This window comes from Camelus dromedarius, chromosome 31 (genome assembly GCF_036321535.1).
Source record: "Camelus dromedarius isolate mCamDro1 chromosome 31, mCamDro1.pat, whole genome shotgun sequence".
Lineage (NCBI taxonomy): Eukaryota > Metazoa > Chordata > Mammalia > Artiodactyla > Camelidae > Camelus > Camelus dromedarius.
In genome coordinates, this window is record NC_087466.1 from 1,991,260 (window position 1) to 2,016,022 (window position 24,763).

The 24,763-nt window shown below is 52.9% G+C and overlaps 1 protein-coding gene and 1 long non-coding RNA gene across 7 annotated transcripts in view; one reads left to right on the forward strand and one right to left on the reverse strand.

The window, feature by feature from the left end:
• LOC105095240 (protein HIRA) overlaps positions 1-24,763 on the forward strand; it is a 55,825-nt gene that overhangs the window by 15,484 nt on the left and 15,578 nt on the right. For 2 of the 6 annotated variants that reach the window (XM_031443211.2, XM_031443213.2), the window contains 11 exons: positions 283-377; positions 5,411-5,506; positions 6,504-6,664; positions 8,025-8,192; positions 9,766-9,879; positions 11,336-11,505; positions 12,108-12,213; positions 13,867-14,073; positions 14,862-14,947; positions 18,922-19,119; positions 20,257-20,418. In XM_031443211.2, the coding sequence (XP_031299071.2) occupies positions 283-377; positions 5,411-5,506; positions 6,504-6,664; positions 8,025-8,192; positions 9,766-9,879; positions 11,336-11,505; positions 12,108-12,213; positions 13,867-14,073; positions 14,862-14,947; positions 18,922-19,119; positions 20,257-20,418 (1,563 nt within the window). Of the gene's footprint in view, positions 1-282; positions 378-553; positions 623-2,799; positions 2,947-5,410; positions 5,507-6,503; positions 6,665-8,024; positions 8,193-9,765; positions 9,880-11,335; positions 11,506-12,107; positions 12,214-13,866; positions 14,074-14,861; positions 14,948-18,921; positions 19,120-20,256; positions 20,419-24,763 lie in introns of those variants that run through there. The other 4 variants (XM_064480980.1, XM_031443214.2, XM_064480981.1 and 1 more) reach the window with 4 other exon arrangements.
• Positions 618-3,844, reverse strand: LOC135319724 (uncharacterized). The gene is made up of 3 exons (XR_010378536.1): positions 3,709-3,844; positions 1,803-1,871; positions 618-1,432 (listed from the first exon to the last, which is right to left on the reverse strand). It is a non-coding gene; the product is annotated as an uncharacterized LOC135319724 (long non-coding RNA).

The following is a 24,763-nucleotide window of genomic DNA, read 5'->3' on the forward strand; positions in this document are numbered from 1 at the left end:
TGTTGGAATTTTTCCTGTGTGTCCTTCTGGTCCACCTTCCATGTGAGGATGGTGCGTGTGGTCTCCTGGTCTCTACGACGGCCTGCAGGCTGCTGCTGTCACTAGTTATACCCTAGGGTGGGTCCTGCGTGGCAGCTGTGCGGTGTTCCCCCTGGGCACAGACCGTCCCTTGCCTAGTCAGCCCTGTTCTCCAGCGGGGCACCCCGCAATCACGGTCTGTCTGTCTGTCTGCTGTGTGGTGCTGGGGTTCTGGGGCGCCCTCCTGACCCCCCTTTCACGCAGGTACATCGGGCCCAGCACCGTGCTCGGCTCCAGCGGCGAGCTGGCCAACGTGGAGCAGTGGCGATGTGTGTCCATCCTGCGGAGCCACTCAGGGGGTGAGTGGGCGGTCCAGGGGTGGGCGGCCCCAGGGCTGCCTGGGTCCTGAGAACAGCCCTGAGTTTGGGCCACCCTCCCCATCACCATCGGTCAGACCTTGCCATCCCTCGAAGTCTGTGTAGTCACCGTCCCCACTCCTGCCTTCATGGGGTGTATGTTTGTATCTTTAATGTAGAACTCCCCACGTTCCGCTGTTTATCCTGGTGAACTGAGTCACTACCTCCATCAGTGGATCACTCAGTCCGTAAGCGCACTTTATTTATTCCACAGAAACCCGCACACTGGGGCCACCAGAAGGCTTTTTACCTGACTTTTCATGTGTATGCAGAGTGTTTGAAGTAGATTTGGTGTGGAAGGAGACAGTTGTTCAGACAGGACTGAAGCTGATAGCGCTCAGTTAGATGCCAGGGCTGCCTCAGAAAGACCACGGTCCAGCCAGGAGTGGCCAGAAGGGTTTGCCAGGCAGGGCAGCGGAGGCCGGAGAGGCTTGGTGTCAGAGCAGGTTGGCGGCATCAACACTGCTGGGTCTTGCCATGTGACGTGCAAGACAGCGAACATGGGGCCAGGGTGGGGAAGGCTTGAGCTGCTGGTTCACGAGGGTGTTCTTCATCTGGGAAGAGGCAGGAGGTGGAAGCGGGGCATCTGCTGGCAGTGCAGCAGGGGAAGCAGTTTCAGTGGTTCGGACGAAAGCTGCAAGGGCCCAAGCCGGGCCTTTGACAGCTGGGGCGGGAGACTGGGGCTTCGTAGGGCAGAGCGGGTGCCACCCTGCAGAGCTGGTGGTACAGACATGTGGCTTACCCTTACCTGCCCACAGGGCTCATAGTGGGGTCCTAGGTGAGCCTCCCTGGAGTGCGGACAAGGGTCTGTGAGGTCATCCAAGCGTAGGGCGGGGCTCCCGTGAGGATGCTCCTAGGGCCTCTCACCTGAGACCCTGGCTGAGCCATGACCTCGAACCTCTCCTGAGCTACCCCCGGGCTCCTCTCCAAGGCGGTGGGGCTGCCCACCTTCAGCAGGTACCTGTCACTCCTTTGCGTGGTCCTGGTAGCAGGTGGTCCTGGTAGCAGGTGTGGGCAGAACGATTTAAGAAGGAAAAAAAAAAATCAGTGAAAAAGCAGAAATACATGAATAGAAAGCATTGGTCTTTGAAAGTTAAGTGTGAAAAACATATACTTCGCACATTTAATCGGGATGGGGAAAAAACCCATAGAAAAAATTAGAAATAAAAGGTCTTAAAAAATACTTAACCCACAGGGAAAAAAGACAACAAAGAGAGCACAATGTGATGTTTATAGTATTGGACTGAAAAACCAAACAAAATACTAAGAGGAATGGAGTTTTCTAAAAAATACTTGTTTTCAAAATGGATACAGTAGGGTTAGGAAAATCTGAACAAAGTAGAAACTATTGAAGAAGCTGGAAGTTACCTTCAGAAATGGCTCCTGATCCTGAGTTATTTGTCGATGTGTTGTTTCAAACAATTAAGAAAAACTGTCCTGGAACATAGAAATATTTATTCTTCAAAGGAAGCTATTACCCTGCATTTCCAAAACCTAATAAACAATAGTGAGACAAAAGCATAGACAAATATGAATAAAGCTAGAGAAATCACAAACAGAATACTTGTGAATTTAGGAGCATTTGAAAGCAGTCACTGAATGTGATTTACAATGGGAGAATTCTGTGTAAAGTTCTCTTTTAACTGTCTTAACACACCAGGAGGTTAAGTGAGAGACGCCAGAGTTATCCTGGGAGGTGTTCTGAAAGGAGTATTAGATCATTCAGCATCAATTCCCAATACAAATGCTTTTTAAAAATGGCTGTAGAAAGCTGGTTCCTTCACGTCATAAGAGTCAGCCTGGGGCAAGTGTTACAGCCCATGGCCTGTTCCCACTGACACAGAGCAGAGCCAGGTGTGGGCGCTAGCACTCCGTGTGTTACTCGGGAAGTTCTGCAGTCCAGCTAAACAGAACCGGAAGAAGGAGACAGACTACAGAATAACCCCACCGTGAGCTGCTGTGAGGATGGTGGCGTTGCACATCAGGGAAGCCCGAGGAGTGAAGCCCTTACAGCTTAGAAACCATCGAAAAGCACTTCGGGCTCATAAAGATGAGTCATGGAACTGGCCTCATCTAAGGAGATTTTTAATTGTCTTTCACTAGTAACAGCCAGTTGGATGGAGTAGCTGACGATAAAAAGAGACTCCTCACACAGTAGGATCAAAAATCGTAAATACTCAGGAATAATTTTCCCAAGAAATGTGTGAGAGGTCTGAGACTTAAGCCGCAAATCTTTTTTGAGAAATGAAATGACCACTTCATCAGTGGAAAGACTAAATACTTTTAAATAAAGATGTTATTTTTTCCCGAAGTAATATTTATTATTCATTTAACAAATAATTATTGAGTGCCTGGTATATTCCAGGTGCTGTTCCACCCCCAGGGAGTTCACATTCTTGTGAGAGAGACAGTCAACAAGCCACGAAAGACCCTGGAAGATAAGTGCAGTTTTACTCAGATTCCAAGGAGGGTCTCACTGAGAAGGTGGCTTCCTAGGGGAGACCACACGAAGGTGAGGGGACACCTGTGTGGGCATCCAGAGAGTTTTCCAGGCGGAGGGAGCAACCAGGGTAACAGCCCTGGGGTGTACACGCGTGCTTGGTGGGTTGAGGGACGACTCCGGACTGTGGCCTTAGCGGTGGAAGGGGTGTGGGTGCCGTCCTGCGAGGCGGGGTGTGGCCTCACGGAGGGGCTGCTGGGTGAGTGGGCCAGCAGCTGGGCATTTGGGTATGTGGGCGCTGAGTCAGGGGAGAAGTGTGGGTGGGAGCAGAGGCCTAGGGTGGACCCCGGGTCAGAAGAGAGCAAACTGCAGGTATTTGTTGCTTTGAGGCCAGGACTGAGCACTGGGCTTGATGGCCGCCAGCAGCCCCAGCAGATGTAGCTCATGCCCGTGCTATCAGGTGAAGGCCTGTGTGGAGGGGCCAGGGGAGACCAGGTGAGGTGGGGCTAGGCGGAGGCAGCTGGTCTTGTCAGGGTCCTGTGAGGACAGGAGGGTGACGGGGAGGCCCACAGTGGGTGGTGGACGCCCAGCCCCAAGCGGCGTCATCAGTGGAGAGGCTGCTGCACCCAGAAGACCTGTCAGAGAGTGGGCCAGAGCCACCGAGCTGGTGGGGGGTGTGGGACGCGGAAATGAGGCCAGGCCGGGTCACGGTGACCTTTCAGGGATGGTCTCTGGGCATGACCGGGGGAACGAGTAGCCGAGGCCATGGAAGCCAAGGTCACGGGAGCTGGTGGAGGAGGTCAGGGTGTTAGAAGGCCATCTGCTTGGACTCACCCAGAATGGTAGTGGAGAGTTGGCAGGAACGTCAGTGACCAGAAACGTAAATTGAGTGCAGGGAGGGTCCAGGTGTGTGCAGAGCCATGGTGAGAAGAGGGCTGGGGTGGTCTGAAGACAGACGCTCCAAACCTGGGGTTCAGGAGGAAGTCGTGTCACGTGAGTGGGTCTGCCGCATGACTCAGCACGACTCCAGAGGGCGTCTGGAAGAATGAGCAGGGACCTGGAAGAACTTCAGTGCTGGGCAGAGGCAACCACATTGAAGTAGGCTTCAGTGCACCTGAGCACCTGGCGTGTCGTGAAGGCCACACTGATGGTCGGTGATGTCGGGAGAGGGTCGCTCCCCGCGTGAGGTAGCAAGCATCTCTTGGTGTGTGTGAGAAGACAGTGACCTCGAGCCTCAGCTGAAGACAGCACAGTGGACTCTAGACATTAGAGAAGCGTTCTAAGTCTCACCCGGAGGCCTTCCTTTCTGGAGGCACCGCAGAGCAGGACCGCAGGGAGATGCCGCGGGGTGCGCATCTGCCCTCCCAGCTCTCAGGCCTCCCTTTGTGGACGCTGCATTTGCGTCAGAGCCGCTGGCACAGAAGACCTCCCAGCGGAGGGTAGGAGCAGGGGTTGTCCACAGAGACGACCTCAGACACAGAAGTGAAAAGTCTGCACTTCTGCTGCAAGTTAAAGTAAAATTTAAAATATAAAAGTGTGCTTAATAAGTGAGAAGGGGAAATCAGAATCCTCCAGCTAATAAGGGAGGTTTGAAACGGACGTTCTGCTGATGACAGCGGGAGGTCACAGGGTCTTGGTGAAGCCATCTGTGGCATTGAGAGGAGCTAGACTCAGGAGCCAGAAGCTGATCCAGTGCTCCACCCCGATTCCTGCTGTGGGTGATTGGCCTCAGAGAGGACTCCAGGGTGCGCTCCTAGTCTAAGGCCCCAGGCCCAGCCCTCTGCAGAGCCAGGCCAGGTGTGGAGGCGGGCCATGATCCCTGGACATGGTGCGCAGTCAGAGCCTGCGTGACGGGCTGTCGCCAGGCTGCCTCCGAAGATGTAAAGTCCTCTGAGAGAAGGACTAGCCAGCTCCTGACTCACTGCTGGGCATTCCCTCACCACCCCGCCATCCCCCGCGCCCGGCGAGGTGGGCACAGCTGGCCTGTGTCACCGCCCTGCTGTGTATTGCCGTGTCTTTGTCTCATCCTCAGGGTAACCCTTAGGGGCTGGTGGTTTCTGTTCCATGTTTTGCAGACTTAAAAGCGAGTCAGACAGGAGCGCAATGAGTCGTGTGGGGGGCCACAGGGATGGAGTCTCGGGGACTGGGCCACAGGGGGGCGGGTCCCTCTTGAAGCAGGCCGGGCTGCTGAGCTCTGACGTGTGCCAGGTGTCCTGCCAGGTGCCTGACGCCCCCTGGGGACATCCCGGTTGGGAGCGGAGAAGCCAGCTTAGCGGTTCAGGGCTGAAGACCCGGTGGGTGTGGGTGGGCTCCCACAGCGGGCGGAGGCTGCGGGGTGCTGTAGGTTCTGTGGCCAGAGGAAGAACCTGGGGGGAAGTTTCTCAGGTTGGCCCAGTGAGGATGGGCCCAGGTTGGGTCTCCTCAGGAGTGAGAAGCCGCGAGCTGCTGAGCCCGCTGGTGGACAGGGTGGTCCCCAGGGCCCCTTCCTGAGTCTGTGGGCCCGATAAGAGACTCACTGCCAGCCCTTGTCTTCCAGACGTGATGGATGTAGCGTGGTCGCCCCATGACGCCTGGCTGGCCTCGTGCAGCGTGGACAACACCGTCGTCATCTGGAATGCTGTCAAGTTCCCAGGTCTGGCCTCCTCTGACTGGCGGCCTGTCCGCAGCACTGCCTGCGGTGTCTGGAGTGAAGGGGGCTCCACCTCTGTCTGCCAGTAGCAGCAGAGTCTCACAGTCACTTGGTTCTAATTTATCAGTTACATTCAAGGTTTAAAAAGAGGTTGATGTTACAGGGAAACAGTAACTGACTGCCTGCACGGACCTGCCACAGGGCAGGGGGTTCCTGCCCAGTCCCTGTGTGGCTCACCGGCACCCACCCTCCCACCCCTGGGCTCGGTGCAGCCCTTGAGTGGATACAGGATAACAAATTTCAGTTTCACAAAGACTGATATTTCTATCGATGTGTTCAGTCACTGCAGATGGCATAACCAGGATAGCACTGCAGTTCGTAGCCAGTGGGATGCCTTGTGTCCCTGGTTGGTGTCTAGAGTGTGTTCCCAGGGGCTTAGGCCCTAGTCACTTTCTCTGCAAGCCCACTGCTTGTGGGGGCTCAGCCCAGGACAGAGGCTGGAGTAGCATTCAGATCACGGCGCTGAGCCTGCCTGTCTCCCACACCTTCGATCTCAGTGATGAGGACCAGGGGACTCACTCAGTATAGGCCCATCCCCAGCCATCAGGCCTGCTGCTTATCGGGGGAGCTGCTGGGGAGCTCCCATCAGCAGTGCTCAGATGGGCACGGGCCCTGCACAGAAGAGGAGAGCCCCGGCGGGACTGCCAGCTGCGGACAAGATGGGCACATCTCTGCCCAGCCCCAACCCGGCCCTGGTTGTCCGCCCTCTGGGGGCACATGAGGCCTCAGCCTACAAGCGTGAGCTGTGTCTGAAGGGACGTCTATGGTGCCCGCCTCCTGGATGGGAGTCAGACTAGGGGGCGCTCCTGCCAGTGCCCAGGGGCGGGGACATGCCGAAGTCCCTTCTCTGGACTGGCCATTCCCCGGCCCAGGTTTCTGTAGAGAATCATCATTTTCCCTTTGGTAACGCCTTTCCAACCTTTTATTTTTTTCCTCACAGAAATTCTAGCTACTCTGAGAGGTCATTCTGGCTTGGTGAAGGGGTTGACTTGGGACCCTGTCGGTAAATACATTGCCTCCCAAGCTGATGACCGCAGCCTGAAGGTGTGGAGGACATTGGACTGGCAGCTGGAGACCAGCATCACCAAGCCTTTCGACGAGGTAACAAGGCAACCCTCCTGGCCTCCTCATGCCAGGGCGGGGGCTGCTCAGGGTCCAGACCTTGGGGGAGCGCAGAGTCTGGGGCCCCAAGAGTCAGGTGATGGAAACCTTTCGCTTCTCACAAGCTGTTAAATGTTCACCTTTGAAGTGAAAAGGATTGTAGGTCTTAAAGCTGAAGTGTTTACATCGCACTGCCCCGCAGGGCAGGGGCACTGCAGGTGGACGAGGCTCTTGCGTCTTCCCCGAGTACTCTGGGCTGGGCTTGCTGCCCTCTGCTCCACAGGCTGGCCAGCTTCCTTGGGCAGACTTAGCAGTCTGGTTATCAGGATGTCTGGAGGTAGGACTGTGGTGGCTTGTATAGTATCTTACTGTCTCTTCCCTGACTTGAGTTCTGATTGCCTGTGGGATCATAGCTCAGGGTCGCTGTTATCCAGTAGATATCCTGTAAGTACCTCCTCTGCGTGGGGCCATCCTGAGCACCGCAGATTCTTGCGGACTGGGATGGAGTTACCCAGAGTGTGCAGAAGTGGCTGGGAGGATGGTCTCTCAGGAAAGGCCCCTCAGAGGACGAGATGTGAGCACGAGATTTTGTAGGAAGGGTGGACCTGAGCACGGTGGCTTAGTCCTGCTCACCGTGGGCCTTGTGCGTCTCTGGGATGGGCCTGTGGGGCGCTGCACTCGGCCCCTGCCTTGCCCGGCCTTCTTCTAGGGATGTGCAACCTAGATCTTAACTCCTGAGTCTCTAGGGCTGCCCTGCACCGACCCTGAGCTTCAAGGGGTGGCTTTAGCCACCATCATCTCACTTTGCAGGAGGAATAACATGAAAGGATCCCCTGCCTCTGCCCTCTGCCCTCTGCCCGGGTCGGGGGAACATTGACTGTCTGCTGTGCCGTTTATGGTTTATATGAAATTTACAAACCCCTTCTTGGCTGGTGGACTTCGGGAGAGCAGATGCGGCCCCATGGTCACTGGCTGTGTCGCAGACAGTTTCCTGACCAGGCTTCTGACAGTCAGCAAGGCTCTGTCTCCACTGCAGTGAGGGCTGTGCTGACCTCGCATGGAGTTAACAGGCACAGGGCAGAAGAAGGGGCCATGCTCAGAGCCTGGCCACACTTGTTGATGGTGCAAGGTGGTGGCCGTCCTGAGGGCCCAGGCACCATGTCGAGGGGGTGGAATGCTGCCCCTCCTAGCTCTCTGATGGCCTTTCTGGCAGATCTTCCAGAGAGGCCAGAGTACAGCCAGAAGCTGGGGTACAGGCCACCAGTGTACGTTTGTAGGTCAGAGTTCAGCCTGATTCTTGGGGCCAGTCCTGCCACGGAGTTGGCCTTGAGCTCCTTTCAAGCACAGACATCTCTTTCAGTGTGGAGGGACGACCCACGTGTTGCGGCTCAGCTGGTCACCTGACGGGCATTACCTGGTATCTGCACACGCCATGAACAACTCCGGCCCCACCGCCCAGATCATTGAGCGGGAGGGCTGGAAGACCAACATGGACTTCGTCGGGCACCGGAAAGCTGTGACCGTCGTGGTGAGTGAGTGGCTGGGCCTCAGGGAGGCACTGTCAGCCCCGCCTGCTGTGGCCCCTCAGTCAGGACAGTGCTGTGCTCCCAGAGCCAGGGCCATAGGTGGGGCTGAGGTGGTGGCCCCTCAGATGCAGCACGTGTTGCATCCTTACTGTGTTTTACTTAATGTTTCAGCATTTTAAAGCTAATTCTTCAGGAAAAGATGCACATCTGCATGTTCTGTTGGCAGGTGAACATGATAAATACCGTGCTGATAGTTTACTGACCATGAGGGACATCCCAAATTGGACTTTGATCGGGAGTGTCGTCAGCCTGCGCCAGCCTTTCCCCACATTCGGGTCTGCTCAGGGGGGCGCGAGCCTGTGGCCCTGACAGGTGCCCACCCACCAGGCTCCGGCGGAGCTCCCAGGCCATGCTGGGCTCACTGGATGCTCACCCCTCACCCTCAGCGCCTGATCTTGACATGGAGGGAGCAGAGCCCCAAGTTCAGGATTGTGCGTGTGTCCCCCACCCCCGTGCCTTTGGGGCCCTGATGGAAATGTCCCGAGAGCCAGGACTTTCCCAGCTGTGAGCGACCGAACAAGTGAATGGATCGGCGGCCAAGGTGGACCCAGATGAAGGGTCACCCAGGACCCTGATCTCAGGGTTTCATCACCAGATGGGCTTGTCTTTCCATCACCTGTACTGATAACATATATCATCAGCTATTGTGACTTAAAATATAAATTTCATACAACATTGCTACTTTAATCTTTTCCTGTTGGACTTGGGAGGATTTTGTTGCAACCCTGGACCTTGTTGCTAAAACAATTGAAACCCTGCTTCATGGTCAGCACAGTGTTTCTGCATGCCCCATGTGAGCCTCACAGCCCCAGGACCTTGCACGCCTCTGGTTCCTGTCCTCCCAGCCCCGTGCAACCCTGGCCCTTCCCGCCTGCTCACTGGGATCAGATCCCTCTGGGCCACCTGCACCAGGCTCCTCCTTGTCGTTCTGGCCTGCGGATTCCCAGCCTGAATCTGCCGCTCCTCCTGCCCCTTTCAGCCCAGCACATGTTCCCAGCCTTCGCAGAAGTGACACTTGGGTTACATGGGGGTAGCCCCGTGGCATGGCCTTAGCCTGACTCAGTGAGGTCCTGCAGGGCTAACACTTTTGACCGTGAACAGGGAGGGGCAGACGGAGACAGTCTCTCCTGTCAGGAGACCGTGATCATAAAGCCTGGCTCCTAGAGCTGGTCCTATGGAACCAGGAGGGTTCAGAGGCCGGGGTCAGCAGTTCCCGTGCGTGGACCTGGCTGCAGGGGGACCGCACAGCTGGTCAAGCCGGCCTCTGATCCAGGCCTGACCACTTACTCTTGGGGACTCATTGGTGTACGTTTCCTGGCCTCTTAAGCCTCTTTTTCACCCTCAGCACAACGCCCGCTAGGTAGTTGTGAAGATGCCCTAACCAAGCGGGTGTCCAGGGCTGACCAGTGTCTGGCGGGGCTCCCTGGTGGGCTGGGACTGCAGGGTGCCTCGTATTTGGCGTGGGGTACCTGCTTGACACTTCATTCGTTACTAACTTTTGTCATTTGGTTTTAGAAATTCAACCCAAAAATCTTCAAGAAGAAGCAGAAGAACGGGAGCTCCGCAAAGCCCAGCTGTCCGTACTGCTGCTGTGCTGTGGGCAGCAAGGACCGCTCACTGTCTGTCTGGGTGAGGCCCCACTGAGCGTCCCCTTCCGAGCACTTCCGCAGCTCTTTTGGGACAGGACCTGGAGCCTTGGGAGAGGAGAGACCCTGCTTTGAATGGTGATCAGTGGCTGCTTCTGCCCTGCACCTGGTGCTGCCCTCCTGTAACCCCAGAGGGAAGCATTGAAGACTGGGCAGGCCAGGAGGGGCCACCCTGACCCCCGGCCAGAACAGCTCTGTTGTCCAGACCCAGGGACCCCTCCAGTGGTCAGGGCCATGGGTAGCGCATTGTGTCAGCTTTCTTTTGAAAGAACCTGTGTGTCAGCAGGTAACCTACGTAGCATGTCCCCTGAGGTGTACAGCTCCGTGCCTTCATCGTCAGATGTGTGCGCTCCTCCGGAGCTGCCCCCTACCCACCACAGGACCCTGCCCCAGCCACCTTGACAGCACCTATTTATGAACTTCACATGAGTGGAGTTGCATTGTTACTTTTTGCGTCTTGGGTCACTCTCACTTGGTATAACGTGGCTGGAATTTGTGTATGCTGCTTTCTTTAATGATGGTTTATTCCCTGTTGTTCATTCCCTTCAAGCAGAGTGGGTTTGAAGTTGTAGATTTGAAAGTTATCCTCTAGCTGCATTCATGACAGTTGTTTGTCACAGAGAAATCATGTGGCCCCGTTCTAGGCCCTGGGCCCGGCATGTCACCGGCAGTCTAGGCACCTTCCTCCTGGACTCCTCCAGGCCTGGGCCATCCTTGGTGCTTTGACCACATGTCGCTGATTGATGTCAGGTGTTCACGGGGGTTCTGGGCTTCTGAGGGGTCTGCAGGCACGTCTATGGGACCGGGGGCAGGGCAGGTTTTTCCCAGAAGTGGAACTACAGTAGGGCAAGCGTCTTGTGGGTTCCAGGCGGCTCAGACTCCAGCTCTTTCCTCAGGGCTGGGGTGGCTGCAGCTCCTTCCCTGCACCAGCCTTCCAGAAGCTTCCACAGCACCTGCTGGGAGCCCTTCACAAGCATCCCCCCCACCCCAAGCCCACTGTCATGTGGCCCAGGACTTGTCAGTGGGGTGAGCAGACACTAGTGTGTGAGAGACATTTGTGTAAGTCATCAGAATGTTAATGGTGGTTAGTTTGGAATCTGGATCAGGACAGCTTAAATTGGTTTTGTGAACTGTCTGCACACAGTCTTTGCAGAAGGGACCTGTGTAATGCAGGAAGCTGGTTCCACTGAGCCTGGGATGTGTGTGTACCCGAATTCAGCCTGGAAGGGGTGCTGAGTTCCCTCTGAGGGAGCGTCCTTTGCTGCCTCATCTCCTGCCCAGGTCTTGGCATCCCACCCCTGCTCTGTAGACCTTCCAGAACCCCCTTCTCTGTTGCTGGTCATGTGTGTACAGCCATGTCCCCTGCCAGCACACACGTCCGGACTGGGTCTGGGCAGTGGCTGCCGGAGTAGAGTTGAGGCTGTCCTTTGTGTCGACAGAGCTCCATCCAGGGCCCCTGGGTCCGGGGTTTGAGGGAGCCGAGTGGACGCGGAGGGCTGCCTTCGTTTCGATCACCTTTGCCGCCGCTTTCCTTCCAGCTCACGTGTCTGAAACGGCCTTTGGTTGTCATCCACGAGCTGTTTGACAAGTCCATCATGGACATTTCCTGGTAAGCTGGGTCCTTGTTGCAGTGCACGGTCTGGGAAAGGAGGAGCCACGTGCCAGCACTCAGGGTCTCTGGGATGCGGTCAGGGCCAGGCAGCTAGGGCCCCCGGGTGTGCTGCCAGAGCAGACCCCACGTGCGGTCTGCAGTGACTCAGGAGGGCGGCTGGCCAGCTCCTGTGCTCCCGGCCTCACTGGGATGTGCCGCTGGAAACAGCTGCCCAGACAGACTGGTACTTGTCTGGGGGGGTGGAGCGCCGTGGCCCTGGTCCCACTTCACTCTGTTGCTGCACAAATCAGAGCAGTGCAGGTGTAGAGACCACTGTGTGCTTCTCAGCAGCCTCTTTCGGACGTGCACTCCCTCGTGTTTTTTAAAACACAGTTTCAAAAATGAGACAAATAAAATGGAAACTCTTTGGAAACACATGATGAGAGATACTTTGTACATGTGCTGAGAACTGAAGGCCCCAGAGCTCTCTGGACTGGACACAGTTGTCACCCCTACCCACCCACACACACCCCCCGCCCCCACACTTCTTCCCCAGCTCTGCATCCATCCTCCGCATCTTGCGGGGCTGGAGCCCGGCCGCTGATGGCCATCTCTTTCAGGACGCTGAATGGGCTAGGCATCCTGGTGTGCTCTATGGATGGCTCCGTGGCATTCCTGGATTTCTCCCAGGACGAGCTGGGAGACCCCCTGAGCGAGGAGGAGAAGGTAGGAAGGCAGCGCCCCCACCCCAGCTCTGGCCTGCGTGCTGCTCGCGTCCTGAGAGGATGCCTCTCGCGACCCACGGACACGTTTCCTGAAATGTTCCCGCATCTGCCTCTCATCTGTGATAATCCTTGATCTTCTCCACAAGATAGATTAATTTAAAGTGAGGCTCTGTTCTGGTCAGAAATCAGTCCTAGACTTAAGAACAGAACCCTGGGCCTCTCCTGAGCTGCTGCTCAGCCACACTGGGGGCCCCACTAGCATCCTGCCATCCTGTCCCGACGACGTTGCCCAGGCCAGACCCTGGCCGTGCATTTGCACATAGGATTTCACTGAACTGATAAAAAACACTTCAGGGCAGGGCTGCTCTGTTTCACTGAGGAAGTAACAGCCTCGGGAAACAGTCTGACCCTCCCTTTGCTGAGGCCATGGTGACTCAGAGGGTCTGAAAACAAAAGCATGAACCGCCGCAGCCTCTGGGCCAGGCCGCTTCTGCACTGTGCTGTGCCCAGATGGAGTGGCCCGGGCCCATCCACCAGGCCCTGGTGGAGGCGCTGTGTCACCTCCCTCGGACGGATGCCAGCCAGCCTGCAGATAGGCCGTCACCCATACGCCGAAGGACGCATTCGTGTTGGGAAGCCCAGAGCAGGCCAGCCGCCCTGCCCTTGGTGAAGCTTCCACATAGGCTATGTGGGGACCACCCACAATGATGTGCACCCTCAGGGGCGGGGCCTGCCTTGCTCCGGCCCTTGGACAGCCTGGTACCTCACAGTCGTTTGTCCATTGATCTGAAGGATGAGTGTGTCCTCAGCCTCAGGTTTTATCCCCGCCTGTCAGTGTCATCAGGTGTCCTAGGAGTGCCGAGCCCGCTCCCTGCTTAGAGTCATGGGGTTGGGGGGGGCCTGTGCGGGAGCAAGTAGAGGCAGAGGCCCTGTGTTTGAGGAGCAAATTATGGCTCAAGACTCCAGGGGGCCAGGTCCCAGGCCTCCTCACCCAGCATCCTTCCTGCAAGGCAGTCGTCCTGCTCACCCCTCTGCATCAGTCATCTGGCATCCTGAGCAAGTCTGCCCCTCGTCATAGGGGCCGTTCTGCGTGCTGGGGCCCCATCCCTGCCCACGCGGGGTCTGGCTTGTGGCCCAGGACTCCTGAGACCTGGGGGGATGGAGGGAGGAGTCAGGATGTGTTGGGGGTCAGCGGAGGCAGAGAAAGACACCCCCCCCAGGTTTGTGCGCCAGGCCTTTCCTTGCTCTTGGGGACTGTTGGCCCCATAGAGACCTCCAACCACACAGACTGACGGCACAGGCAGGAGAAATGAAAGCTGGCTCTGGGCTTCAAGGTCTGGTTCCCAGACGAGTTTGGGGTCTGTGGCTTGAGTTAAGAGCTTTACGTTAGAACTTTGAGTGTCATCATTTCAGTTCAGTGTGTGTCTGTTGCTGTTGTTCAGCACCAGATCTGCCACAGGTGTTATCCTGGCGGCTCCACGGTCTCCCTGATTTGCAGCCACGCGAGGCTGTAGATGCCTAGCGAGGGTATGCGACCTCCCCAGTGTCTCCAGTCAGCAGCAGGCAGAACAGGGTGGACAGTTGGGGAGCTGGTGTCCAGGGCTCTGGGCCCTGCCTGCCCTGGCACAGTGCCACGCCTCTCTGCCTCCCCTAGAGCCGCATCCACCAGTCCACCTACGGCAAGAGCTTGGCCATTATGGCCGAGGCGCAGCTTTCCACAGCCGTCATTGAAAACCCCGAGATGCTCCAGTACCAGCGGAGGCAGCAGCTGGGCCAGGGGGGCACAGCAGCCAGGGAGACAGGTGCCACGGCTGCGGTGGCTGGAGTTGTCAACGGGGAGAGTCTGGAGGACATCAGGAAGGTGAGCGCCAGGCCTGGGACCGCACGAGGGGATAGGGGGTCTCAGCAGGGCTCAGACGCGTGTCCTGGGGAGGGTGAACAGGACCTGGGACGAGCCACCTTGGGGCCTGAGGCACCTCATCCAAGGCCTGCCTGGTCCCTGGAGCTCTCAAGGAGCTGCTCCTAGCGGAACTTCCAAACCTCACCTCTAGCCTTTCTTAGAGACTGCAGGGACTGAGAGCATTGTGTTTCAGGCTCTGCCCTTGGGGTCATCTGCTGGCCCCCCCTTCTCGCTTTGGAAGTCCATGTTTCCCTGGGGGGTGGGGAAGACGGAAACAGGAGACGTCAGGGGCTCGTGCAGGCACTCAGCCTCCCGAGTGACGCGTACACACCATGTGACCAGAACTCTTGGTTGCGAGCCTTCAGTGAAAGACAGTGCACATCACAGCTGAGAGACAGGAGTGCGAGTCTCATCTGTGAGCTCCCTTGTTGAGTCCCGTGGCTGTGGGTGGGGAGGCCAGCCTGGCACGTGCTTGCTGTCCCAGGAACCCGGCTGGGTGCAGCCCGGAGACACAGGAGGTGCTGGAGCTGGTTCAGTGGGGAGCCTCTGTCCTCACTGCATCACTGCGGGAAGTCAAGCACACTCCCTCATAAAACGCTTGTTCTGTGATGAGGCCGCTTGGGTTAGTTGTATCTGAAAGGCCACAGGAAGGGAGGTTAGAATACATTTCATTCGAAGCCTTATTTTTTGGTATTTAGAGACAGTTGACAGACACGTTCCCATTCATTTTTGTCACTCTCCTTTGCCAGAATCTCTTAAAGAAGCAAGTTGAGACTCGGACGGCAGACGGCCGGAGGAGAATCACGCCCCTCTGCATCGCACAGCTGGACACCGGGTACTGGTCCGCTCGCCCAGCTTTCTGTGGCCTCACTGGGAGGTCTTCCTGTCCTTTCTCCAGTTAGCACTGTCATGCCCAGATCTTGCGGTCCCTGGGGCCAGCCTCACCCGTAGGGTCTGGAAGTGCGTGGTGGAGCCCCGCTTCCCAGCTGCCGCAGAGCCTCGGCTCCCACAGGGCCCCGTGCACATGTGACGGTGCTGCGGGCTCCACAGTGCCAGCCTGTCCACGCCAGAGAGAGAAGTCAGACTGAGTCGCTTCTGTTTCTTTCTCCCTTTTATAGCCTCCTCTTTCTGGTTATGAAAGGAGTATATCTGCATTACTTAAAGTGGTAAAAGCCCAAAGGACATAAACATTATCCGTAATCCAGTCTTTCAGACGTGGTCACTGTTAACATTTTGGTATCTATCTCCCACTTGTTCCTATATCTCGACCTTGTGTCCGTTTCAATAAATAGTCCTCTGAAGCATCAGCTTGCTGACTGTCCAGGTGCCCAGCCTGTGAACGCACCATGTGGACTTGTAGCTGGTCCAGTGTTTTCAGATTGTGAAAGAATCTCAGTACACCTGTGACTTCCCTCGGGACACTTCCCAGAGCGGACTTGCTGGGCAAAGGGTAGAATTCCCTGAGGGGTGGGGTCGGGGACTTGGTTGCTGTTTGCGACTGTCTTGGCATCTGTAGTCAGGCTTGCTTTGCATTGGTCATTCTCCCCAAAATGAGGTATGTTGAGTTAAATGATATAAGGCCCTGTGTGAAAGGGACAAACTGCACATCAAGGTGACTCGTCCTGTTCACTCGTTTGCTCAGGGAACCACACACAGCCCTCTGCCCTCTGCACTGGTTCCTCCGTGAGCTGTTCCTAGCCTTCCCAGAGGTCCGAGGAGATGTGCAGTCATGTGATGTGCATGTCAGGTGTGCAGGCGCCAAGGCCCTGGAGGGCAGAGACCCGCCTAGGAGGGGCAGAGCCCACTCCCCAACCCTTCCACAGAGTGGCTGTACCTGGTCAAGGCTTCCCCGACTGTGAACCTGTGGGGGTGGTGCCACCGGCCCGCCTTCTATCAGGACCAAGTTAGACTGAGGGTGCTACTGTCCCCAAGCACCTCAGAGCTTGTGGGGGGTGATGGTGTGGAGCTGGTGGAGGTGAGGGTGGCACTTTGGTTCTGTGGATCCTTCCAGGCCTGACTGAGGACTCAGGTGGTAGATGGCTTCCTGCCTGGCCTTGAGCCCACTCTCTGCCACGGGGTACATGTTTCTGCACCAGAACTTGATTCTTTTGGTCTTAAAGACTTTTTTGCCCTCCTGATTCCTAGATTAAAACAAGTAGCAACAGAATAGGTAATTAATTATTAGCTTGGCTATCAAGAAAGAAAAGAAAAGGTGCAAATAATTAAAATGGAATGAAGTGGGAAATGATCACAGATAAAGAATAGGTCAAAAGGATGAAAGACTTTTTGCTGAACTCTGTTAAAATAACTTTGAAAGTCGATGATTTTGAAGAAAAGAAAAATTACCAAAACTGAAGAAAATCTGTGCAGGTGAATTATTATAGAAGAAATAGAGGACACTGTCAGAGATTTAATCTGCCAGGAGCCACCAGACTATGAGGTATGATAGCTTCATGGGAAAATTCTAACAAATGTTTAAGGAACAGATTATTCTAATACTATTGGAAATATGTAGTGCGTAGAAAAAGAAAGCTTGCAAAATCTTATGTTGAAATGATCACAATACTGAAATTTCACAGTGAAAATGTGACAAAGATAGGGTAAATTTCTGATCAATCTCATTTCCAAATGTTAGTACAAAATCCTGAATAAAATAAAAACAAACAGAACCTTCCAGTGTGCTAACATGCTAATACACTATAAATAAAATTTATTTCAGAAAAAGTGGTTCAAACAATTTTGGGACACTGAATTTACTCCTACGCATCAATACATCAAAATAAATGAATTGTATGATCATCTCCGTAGATGCTCAAGAGGCATTTTTGTTAAATCCAAATCACTCTTACTTAAAACTCAGTTAAATGGGAGTAGATGGATGCTTGCTTAACTCGATAAAGCATCTTACTTCAAATTAAATTTACAAACTAAACAGACGTCTACTCTTGTGATTAATGTAACGTTGTTCTGGATGTTCTGGCTCATACAGTTGGTCAAGAGAAAGAAATTAGAAAGGAAGTGGTAAGTGTGTCATTCTTTAAAGATGATGTGACCTACAAGAAAATCGGCTGGGGACTGCCGTAGACAGTGAAAGGAGACAAGCAGGTAACGGGACATAATGAGACGAACTCGCACAACCACTTTTAGAAGATATAAAGGAAGAAGTCACTTCCAGAAATACAGAACCTGATGGAACAAGGAAGGGGGTTATCCTTATGAAGAAGAAACTTTACTCCATTGAGAGACCTAGAAGACAGTTCACAGAAGTCACTAAAAATGCATGCCGTTTGTTAGCTAGAGTGACTCCATATCACAAAGGTGACAGTTGTCTCTCAGCCTGTAAATGTGACCTGAGCCAATACAGCAACCACAGGAGTTTTCAGAATCAGACCCATTCCAAAGTTATGTGGAAAACAAACAGAAGTAGCAGAAGTATTTGTGAAGAAGATGAAATCACGGAAGACTAGCCCCACTAGAAATTAAAGCTTACAACATAGAAATTAAAACTAAGGTACTGATGCATGAACAGACGAAACAGTGAAACACAATGGAAAAGCCAGAAATAGGCTCAAATATTTTGCACCTGTGATGAATTGTTATCTAATTCAGTAAATGAAGTCAGGACTATGTGATACTCTGAGGAAACAAAACTGGAGCCTTACCTCACAACTTAAAATTTTCCACAGATCAGAAATTTTTCAGAGAACAACATTCTGTACAGCTCAGAGGTGATTTTTTTTAACTTTTTTGTTATTCAAAATTTTAGAATATTCCATAGAAGAACATTTTTATAATCTCAGAGATAAAGTCTTTTCTACAAAATTTAGACCACATAAAAATAACATTTTTGGCAAGGACAGTTACATGATAGAGGGTCAAAACACAACATCCTGGGCAAAATAGTTCCTGCTCATGTAGGAACTTTTCAAAGTTGTCCTTAAAGCCAGTAAATCAATAGCAAAGACCAGTAAGGAAACAGAACAGTACATGGTAGATGTCCACAAACAGCTCACAAAAAGGGGAATCAGATGTTTCCAGATGAAAAAATGTCAGCCTTGCAGCAGAAAATAAACTAAAGCTGTAGTAAGGTACCATTTTTCATCTACCAGATTGTCAGATGTCAAGACTTTGGTAACAATTGCAGAGGGTGTGCAGAGATGGCACTCTCATGAGGAGGGCCCTCTAGAACCAGAAATCCAAAATCATCTGTGAGCATTCCGTTTGCTGCTGCAGTCCCTTCTAGGGATGTATCCCGGCGGTGGGGTGATGTGTAGCTGGCATCCCCAAGCAGACGCTGTTCTGAGCATGCCTGCTGGAACCGCCGTGGTCCAGGCAGTGACCCCAGGGCCCTCAGCACTCACACCGCAGGCTCCTCTCCTGGGCCAGCAGTATCTGCTACAGAGACCTGGGAGGCCCTCCGCTCCTTCCTCGGGGGAGGCTGATTAGGTAAATTGTGGGATGCCCACACTGCCTGTGGCAGGAGGGAGGCCTGCCCTGTGTCCTGTGAGGTGCGATTGCACGTATGAACACCTTGGAGGTCGGGGTGTGTGATGACCAGTGGCGTCCAACTGTTATTGGTAGCAGCCCTTTTCTTTCTTAGTGCTTTGTGAGTACCAGCTCCTCTTCGGTCTAATGAAATACAGTGTATGAAGTGATTTTAATTTCTTCATTGCTTCTCTGTAACTTGCATGAGCATTCTACCGTGAAAACACACTGCCTGTGGACCCAGAAAAAGCATTGCTTAGAAAGTGTGAGGGCTCGGTGAGGGGCTAGACGGCCGAGGCTGACCTCTCTCCTTCTTGGCAACAGGGACTTCTCCACGGCCTTCTTTAACAGCATCCCGCTCTCGGGCTCCCTGGCGGGCACCATGCTCACCTCCCATAGTGGTCCGCAGCTGCTGCCACTGGACTCCAGCACCCCCGTCTCCTTCAGCGCCTCCAAGCCTCCCACAGAGCCTGTGGCAACAGCGGGCGCCAGGCCTGCGGGCGATGCTGTCAGTAAGGACAGGTGAGCAGGTGCAAGGATTGCTGCTGTCCCCGGGGGAAGGGCTGGTGTGGACACTTCCAGGGATGCTTCATCCTCTTCAGTTAAAAGAAAGATGCTTGGTTTCAGATGAGGGCCTGCTCAGAAGGGAGGCCTTGATCAGGTGAGTCTGATGCTCCGGGCCCTGAGGACCTCCAGTCCTGGGGGAGATGCAGTCCCAGGGTCAGCTGCGAAGGGTAGGGACCGGCCAGCGACACATCAGCTGCCCCATTGGCCAGTCAGCCCTGGTGGGAGCGTGGCCACCCCCATGTCTCAGGCAGGGTGCTGGTGTGCGGTGGCCAGGACTCCCCTTGTTCAGAGCACATTTGCTTGGGGAGCCCGAGTCTTCACTGACCATCACCTGGAGGCCAAATTAGAAGTCAGAAAGGACCAGTGAGCAGGACTGAGCCGGGAGCTATGCACTTGGGGCATTTGCCCAGCACGTGCTCAGGGTTACACACTGGGCTAGGCCCAGATGTCTGCAGGGGGTTGACTGCTGGGCCCTCACCCCCAGGGAGTGCCTAGGCTGGGAGAGGAAGGCCCCTAGGAGCACTCCACCTGGAGCCCATAGAGGCTGACCTGGGGGAGCAGCAGACCCCTGAGCAGTTGGAGCAGGGTGGGCACTTTGACCTGCTCCTGAGGAAACAGCCCAAACTGAGCCGCCCTGGCACATGCCGCTGACACTGGCAGTGATTCTCCCGCATCGGAGACAGGGCCTAGCTTCATCGCGGCCTCCTACCTCTGGCTCTGGTGTCACCTCCCCCTTGAGGAAAGAGAAGAGGAAAGAGCAGCTGGACCAGTTAGGGAGGAGAGCCCCTGGGGGAAGAGTGTCTGGGGAAGGACAGGTCCTGAGAGAGGAAGAGAGGGTTGTCTGGAATCCCTGTGGGCGCCCAGCCTAGGGCCAGCAGCAGGGAGGGTGGTCAGCCTGGATGTGATCCAAGGAGGCCCCATGGCTTCTGGCCCCTGTAGGGCTTCCCGTCAGACCCAGCAGGAAAGCTGGTGGTCAGAGTGGGTCGGGGTGGAGTGGCTATATTCACATTGTGGAGGTGGGCTCCGGGTCACCCACACCCAGCCCCGGGCCTTCGCCAGCTGTGCTGATGCGCCCTCCACCTCCTCCCCCAGTGTGAACGCTACCTCGACTCCTGCTGCATTGTCACCGTCTGTGCTCACCACCCCGTCCAAGATTGAACCTATGAAAGCCTTCGACTCTCGATTCACAGAGCGGTCCAAAGCCACACCAGGTGCCCCCTCCCTGACCAGCATGACTCCGACGGCTGTGGAAAGGTAGGTTGAGGCTGCATGGGGTGTGGGAGACCCGGGGAGGGGCCAGCAGGGGCCGGCAGGGCAGTGCCTGCCCTCCATAGGGCTGCAGAACCCCGTCCCTGTGCTTGGGAGCTGCCGCTCCAAGGAGAGGAAAGGCTGCTCCCAGTGAGAAGATAGATGGATGGAGCTGCTGGGAAGGCCCCCGGACAAAGGCATGAGGGCCAGGTGGTACAGAGGCTGCGCTGAGTGGGCTCAGTGTCCAATGGGAGCTCAGAGTCTGCCCAGAAGAGGAAGGAAACTGGTTGGAGGGTGGAGGGTTCAGATGCTGACCAGGAGGGCGGTTGGGAGCCGAGGTGGAAGTGAGGGAGGGCAGGTCCTTGTGAAGTCAGGCCTCTGGGCTCCGGCAGGCTCTGTTCTCCACACCTCCCTCAGCACACAGCTGCCAAGTCAGTGGGAAGTAGTTTGCTGGGTCATGGAGTTGCAGGAGTGGTCCTGAGGTGCCCTAACTGAGTGTTGCAGCCTCTTTGGTTGGCTTAGAGCTGCTCTGCCTCCTGGGAGGCCCCTCCCAAGCCCGCCGTGACAGAGCTCACTGTGCTGTCCAGCAAGTCGCGGGCTGGAGGGTTCGACGTGGCCGGGCCATCTTCCTCCACCAGGACCAGGGCTTTACGTGCTGTCTCAGAGCCATGTCCACTGCAGGATGATTTGGCTCAGCGAGATCAGGGACTCCCACAGGTGCCACACAACCAGCCAGGTTCCCAGTGAGGGGGAGCGTGGGCTGAGACCAGCCTTGGCAGTGGTCTGTGTCTTGGAGCTAAACCCACAGTGTGCTGTCCCTGGGGCTTCACCCCTGGCCTCGAAACTGCTTGTCTGTGCAGGGTTTGCCCCTCTTGGAGAAGAGCCCCCAGAAGCCAGGGTGGAGGGCTGCCCCTTCAGGTCAGCTCTGTCCTTGCTGTGGGCCCAAGTTCTCCCGCATAGCGTGCACTTGCTTCAGTGCCAGCTGTTTCGTGTCATCTTTCTGTCAAGCACTTTTCCTCTCCAGCAACATGGAGCATCTGCAGCTTCCTGCCGCTGAACGTTTTGAAATGCTGGGTGAAACATTCCTAAAGTATGTGACTAGGAAGTTCACAAGAAAGTAAGACAAGTCCCCAGGAGCCAAAATCTAAGAGTAAACAAAACAACCAGAGCAGTGAGTGTTGGGCTGGAAGGTCACTGGCCTGGTGGACTTGATTTTTCATGGCCATACTGACTAGAGACAGGGCCTTGGGCCTGAGCCTGTAGGGGTTGGGACTAAGACACGAACATAAAGTCAAGCTGCTTCAGAATGTACACCTCCAGTGAGGGGCCCAGAGAAAACCCAAGGGAATGCACAGGTGAGTGGCCAAGGGCTTAGAATCTTGGCCTGTCCTCTGAGGCTGGAAACAGTCTTCCTCGGAGGCTGTATGGCCACAGGCCTGCCCAGAGTGGACTGGGGTTCAGTCACATGACCTGTGTGATCTGGAAATCACACCAAGAAGGGGGCATAAAGGGAGGTTCTAGTCTATTTAACGCCCCAGAGGCAGTGGCAAATCAAACACCAGTATGCCCTGCAGGGACCCTCCCCTGACCCCAGAACAGCCTTCCCGCTGTGGACACACTACCTGAGGTGACTCGGACCCAGAGGCACAAAGCACAGGAAGAAACCTTGTGTACGCATGAACATCAGGACACATCGTGAGCAGGAGGTGTAGACCTCCCTGCCTCCGATCAGACATTGCCCAGAGAGACAGTAAAATGAACGTGCATAAGATGGTCAGAGACATGAAAGTTTAGTATTCTATCCCATGTATAAATATAACTCAGAATGGATTAAAGAACTAAATGTACAAGCTAAACTATAAAGCTTTTAGAAGAAAACAGAGATGTGACCTTGGGTTAGCAACCATTTCTTAGATATAACACGTAAACCATAAGCAACTGAAGAAATAGATAAACTGGATTTCATCCAAATGTAAACCTTGTGCTTCAGAGAGCCCTGTCATCAGAATGAAAGGACACCCTACTAAATGGGAGAAAATATTTGCAAATCATATCAAAAGATCTAGGATCCACAGTCTGTAAAGAGCTGTTACAACTCAACAGTAAAAATATTAATAACCCAGTTTTTAAATGGACAAAGGATTTGAATAGAAATTTCTCCAAAGAGGATCCACAAATGACTGATAAGCATATAAAAAGACATTCAGCCATCGGGAAATGCAAATCAAAACCATGATGACTTCACACCCACTGTGATGGCTGTAGTCAGAAAGGCATGATCAGAAGGGTTGGGGGGTGGGGAGAAATCAGGACCCCCATCGATTGCTGGTGGGGTTGTAAAGTGGTTCGCTGGTGTAGAGACAGTCTGGCAGTTCTTCAGGTAGAGTTTCCGAATGAGCCAGCAATTCCACACCTAGGTGTCCATCTAAGAGAACTGAAAATATGTTCACGTAAAAGCGTGTACACAAATTTTCGTGTCAGTGTTACTCATAATAGCCGGAAGGTGGAAGCACCCCAGATGTCCGTCGGTTGATAAAGGTGGTACATCCATTCACTGCAGTAGTATTTGGCAGTAAGGAGTAAGGTATTTACCTGTGCCACAACAGGGACAGACCTTGAAAACTTGTGATCTGGTTGTGGTGTTAGGGTGATGCTGGCCTCACAGGACTTAGGATTTATTTCCTCTATTTCTGTTTTCTGGAGCAGACTGTAGAGAATTGGTATAATTTCTTTCTTAAATATTTGGTAAAAATTCACCAGTAAAACTGTCTGGGCCTAGTGCTTTCTGTCTTGGAAGATTTTCCATTTTTGCTTCAGTTTCTTTAGTAGATAACAAGTCTGTTAAGGTGATTGTTTCTTATGTGAGGTTAGGTGATTTTTTGTTTTTCTTTTTTCCAAAGAACTGTTCCATTTTATCTAAGTTATCAAATATTTGGGTATAAAGTTGTTCATAATGTTTTTTATATTTTTATTTTCCATGGGATCAGTAGTGAGAGACCCTTTTCATTTTCTTTTTTTTTAAACTAAAGTATACTTGATTTACAATATTGTGTTAGTTTCAGGTGTACAGCACAGTGATTCAGTTACATGTATGTTTTTAGATTATTTTCCACTATAGATTATGAGATATTGACTGTAGTTCCCTGTACTATACAGTAAATCTTGTTAATCCCCCTTTCATTTCTGATGTTAATAATTGGTGTCTTCTCTTATTTCTGATTAGCCTCAGAAGTAAACTGTAAATTTACCCATGTTACTGATCTTTTCAGAGAACCAGCTTTTTATTTCACTGATTTTTCTCTGTTGTCTTCCCTTTGCAATTTCATTGACTTTTGCTCTAATTTTTATTATTTATTTACTTCTGCTTGCCCGTCTTTTTCTAGTTCCTAAAGGTGAACCTTATTTCAGGTCTTTCTTTTTGTCTAATTTATGCATTCTCTGCAATATATTTCCCTGTAAGCACTGCTTTCACTGTATCCTGTAAATTTTGACATTGTGTTTCATTTTCATTTAATTCAATATTTTAAAAAATATTTAGAATATATTTAAATCTATTTACATATATATATTTTTAAATATTTGAACTTTTTCTTTGAAAGTTCTTTAGAAGTGTGTTGTTTAATCCCTAAAGATTTGAGCATTTCCCGGCTATTTTTCTGTTAATGATGTCTAGTTTAACTCTTTTTGTCAGCTTCTGTCTTTTAATTGGTATATTTAGAAATTGATATTTGAAATGATATTGATATAGTTGGATTAATATCTACCATGTTATAATGGTTTTCTGTTCATTGCACTTGTTCACTGGATCTTTTTTTAATCTCCTCTTTTCCTGCCTCCTGGTTTTAATTGTGCGTGTGTTTGGTGCAGTTCCGTTTTCTCTTCTCTCTCACGTTCTTCTCAGCAGTATCTAAGAGCATCATAAAGAGTAGGGTCATGTGTCTCTTACATGATCTCTCTCAGCATATCAACTATACTACTTTAAAAAAATTTTTTTAGTGGTCGCCGTATAATTCAGTGAACATTTATAATTCATCTAAACACACTTTCAAATGATGTTATACTGCCTGAGGATAGTGCAGGTACCTTAGAGTGTTCCCAGCTTCTTCCTTCCATGACTTATAACATTGCTACTGTTCATTTATTTCACTTATTCATAAGCTCTAACAACCTAATACATTGTCGCTGTTACTAGTTTGAACAAAAGTTACCTTTTAGTTAAGAATAGGAAAAATAAAAGTGTTTACATTTATTTATGCTTTCTCTAGCACTTTCCTCATGCAGATCTGAGTTTCTGACCTGCATCATTTTCATTCTCTGAAGAACTGCTATTAACATTTCTTGCAAGACAGGT